The sequence below is a fragment of the Sinocyclocheilus anshuiensis genome, unplaced genomic scaffold (assembly GCF_001515605.1).
Source record: "Sinocyclocheilus anshuiensis isolate Anshui unplaced genomic scaffold, SAMN03320099.WGS_v1.1 scaffold238, whole genome shotgun sequence".
NCBI lineage: Eukaryota > Metazoa > Chordata > Actinopteri > Cypriniformes > Cyprinidae > Sinocyclocheilus > Sinocyclocheilus anshuiensis.
Window position 1 is genome coordinate 995988 of NW_015547674.1, and position 3599 is coordinate 999586.

At 42.3% G+C, this 3599-nt stretch overlaps 1 protein-coding gene across 1 annotated transcript in view; it reads right to left on the reverse strand.

Moving 5' to 3' along the window:
• Nucleotides 1–3599, reverse strand: part of LOC107702888 (extracellular calcium-sensing receptor-like) — a 21453-nt gene that overhangs the window by 13052 nt on the left and 4802 nt on the right. Inside the window, exons 3-4 of the mRNA XM_016505329.1 lie at nucleotides 1830–2669; nucleotides 1467–1697 (exon numbers count right to left, since the gene is read on the reverse strand). Of these exons, the coding sequence (XP_016360815.1) occupies nucleotides 1467–1697; nucleotides 1830–2669 (1071 nt within the window). The remainder of the gene's footprint in view (nucleotides 1–1466; nucleotides 1698–1829; nucleotides 2670–3599) is intronic.

The window sequence follows — 3599 nt, forward strand, 5'->3', positions numbered from 1 at the left end:
GTCGTTTAACAGTTCTGGGAGGCAATTATACAGAAATACTTTGATGACAGACTTTGCTCGGGCATTTCCGAATGACCATAACAACATTTCAGATGCTGTGGAACAAGATCGGTCTGCTGGTTAGTCAGGATTTGCCGCCCCATAGCGCAAAGTCACATTACTTTTTTAATGCGCTTGGAGGAATTTATTCGCAAAATGCATTTCCATCTCCCAGTATATTCGCATTAACCCTTTTTCGCACAAGTCAAAAACCACCTCAAGCGAGCGTAAAAACTTTTTTGTGAATTAAGGGATTTATTTTTTTTTTGCCATTGCCATCACTTGTTTCTGAGGTGATACTTCAAAATACGCATAAAAACAGGGTGATGGAAACATAGCTACTGTGTGCAACTAACCATAATAGAGCATGTGCAGTAAACAAGGTATCCGCCAGTTGGAGAATCAGCATTGACAGAGTCAATAGCAGACAGGATGAGCTCCTTCTGCAGGTGAGCCGAGCGAAGAATATCAGCCTCATCCTGAGAGACAGAGACAAAGTTTAAGTTTCAATGGAGAATGTACACAAAAGCAGTGGTGTAATGTAACGAAGTAATAATACTTAGTTACAGTACTTAAGTATTGTTTGGGAGTATCTGTACTTTACTTGAGTTTTTATATTTCAGCCAACTTTTACTCCACTATATTTCCTAATTAAAATGTATACTTTTACTCCGATAAATTTCCCTGAAGCATATTCGTTACTTACTACAAAATAAAGTCAGAAGTCAGAAGAACACGGACTGCAGGAAAGTCATTATATAGTATAGTATATACTAGGGCTGCACGATAAATCGCATGCGATATTTAACGCGCATCTTGTCAGAAAGCCGGATAAAAGCCGGGTGATGGAAACCCAGCTAGTGAAACCGGAAGAGCTAGAACTGTGGATATACAAAGCAAGCAACGCTTTTAATGGCATTGTCAGCCCTGAGTCTTCTTCTTGTGATTGGTTGGCTTTCGTCAGTTGCGGTTTTTTCTCGTGTGCTCATTCGCTAAGCTGAATAGCCAATCTGAGTTTTCTTTCTCGCCGACGAGCTCCGGCGCCGATTGGACATGCAGAAGTGGCCGTAAAACAGCTGATAGTGTCCAGATAGAGCAGGGGTGTCAAACTCAATTCCTGGAGGGCCGGAGCCCTGCAGAGATTTGTTCCAACCCTGCTCCAACACACATACCATGTAGTTTTCATATAAGCCTGAAGGACTTGATCAGTTGCATCAGGTGTGTTTAGAGTTAGGGTTGAATCTAAACTCTGCAGGACTCCAGGCCTCCAGGAATTGAGTTTGACACCCCTGGAACAGAGCCAACGGTGCAGAACACACTACGACCGACGCTCAAAAAACACCCGACATTGCTCGACCGTTGGCTTGGTGTGTCCCGGGCTTTAAGAGCCAAGCACTCTGTCTACTGTGTGGTCTATGCTTACTCACCTCAGTTAAACGGCCGTTCCACAGTATTTTTGTCTTGTCAATGGAAAGTTTGGCTCCGTTCTTGTTATGCATACTGTAATAACCAACCTCCTTGAACACAACAGAACCGTCCTCAGGTGATCGATGCCAGTTTATAATGGTATAATTTGCTGAGAGCTCACTGCCATTGTCAAAGCGCACCCTCTCCCCTATGCTGTTTATGAAGTTGAGGTGTCTCAGTTGTTTCAGAACCTTTTAGAATAAAAAGAGGCATGTGAATACCATTTCGTCAATATCCTAGAAAATCAAGAGGAGCAGAAGGGAACCAACAAGAAATTATTGTGCAGCTTACAAATATATATATGTAGCATGATAAGTACCCACCTGCCATGCTTCAACTTTCCTAATGTCTGCACAAGAGCCATTAGCAAACAATCCTTTTCCAGGTGTGCAGGTAAGGATGTCCTGAAGTGCCTGTGCTATGGCATAAACAGCTACATACACATTGTAAGAAATCCGTAGGTGCGTGTAGTCCAGGTACGGCGTCTCCACACTTGCAATGTCCTCTTCACCAGTGCACAGAGGTCTGAAACTTGTACTGCCGTTTTCACTGTCCTCATTCCTTGGACTATCTTCAAGATAACAGTTAAAAGTCTCCTCCCAAAATTCTCGCACAAACTCATTATGGCTGGACTTCTTTGGATGCACCTGCTGTAGGAATTCTTTAAAGCCGGGTATATGGCCAGCCCTCAGCGCAAAGCCAATTGTTCCTCCCATGACATCAAGGTACTCTGGCTTGGCAACCAGGCTAGAGCTGGCCCACGCCTCACTCGCCAACCAGATACGGTCTGTGACGTTTCGCCTCACCATCTCTTTAACGAGTGGCTCGATGTCCGGTCCACTAGCGAACACGGCGATGACTCTAGCGGTTGAGTTCTCGATGCGGTCTGCCAGGCGGCGGATCTCAGCTTCATCGATGTATTGTGAAATTAAAACATTGAGATCAATGCAGATGTCCCTATGAAACATTTCATTCTCAAACTTTTCGATCCCCGGGCGACCATATTCATCGTCAGAGGCGATGGCAATCACCCAGTTCCACTGGAAGTGATCAATGATGGCAGCAATGGCAATAGCCTGATACTCATCGGTGGGGATGGTTCTCATGAATGATTTGTACTGATTCTTGTTGCTCAAAAGTCGACTGGACGAAGCGTAGCTGATCTGAAAAACAGTAGAGGAGAGGTACAACTTAAGGCAAATTTTTTTTCAGTGTATTTTTTCATGCAGCACTTAAAATGACAGCTCACAGTGATCATATCTGTCAAGCACCAAAAAGGACCAAAAAAAACAAGTAGCATAGCCTCTCTCTCTCTCTCTTTTTTTGCCTTTTTGGAGCTTTTCTACAGAGCCCCACACATGGCATGCAGGAAAAAAATAGTAGGCTAAATCGTGTGCACAATTTACTATTTCGTTCCCTCAATTTGCTAAATCGTGCACATGATTTATAAATCGAGAGAACGAATTAGTAAATTGTGCGCACAATTTAGCAAATTGAGGGAACGAATTAGCAAATCGAGGAAACGAAATAGTAATCGTGTGCACAATTTAACAAATCGAGGGAACGAATTAGTAAATCCAGGAAACGAAATAGTAATTGTGTGCACAATTTAGCAAATCAAGGGAACAAATTAGTAAATCGAGGGAACGAATTAGTAAACCGAGGGAATGAATTAGTAATCGTGTGCACAATTTAGCAAATCGAGGGAACGATTTAGCAAATCGAGGAAACAAAATAGTAATCGTGTGCACAATTTAGCAAATCGAGGGAACGATTTAGCAAATCGAGGAAATGAAATAGTAATCGTGTGCACAATTTAACAAATCGAGGGAACGAATTAGTAAATCCAGGAAACAAAATAGTAATTGTGTGCACGATTTAGCAAATCAAGGGAACAAATTAGTAAATCGAGGGAACGAATTAGTAAACCGAGGGAATGAATTAGTAATCGTGTGCACAATTTAGCAAATAGAGGGAGCGATTTAGCAAATCGAGGAAACAAATAGTAATTGTGTGCACGATTTAGCAAATCGAGGGAACGAATTAGTAAATTGAGGAAACAAAATAGTAATCGTGTGCACAATTTAGCAAAT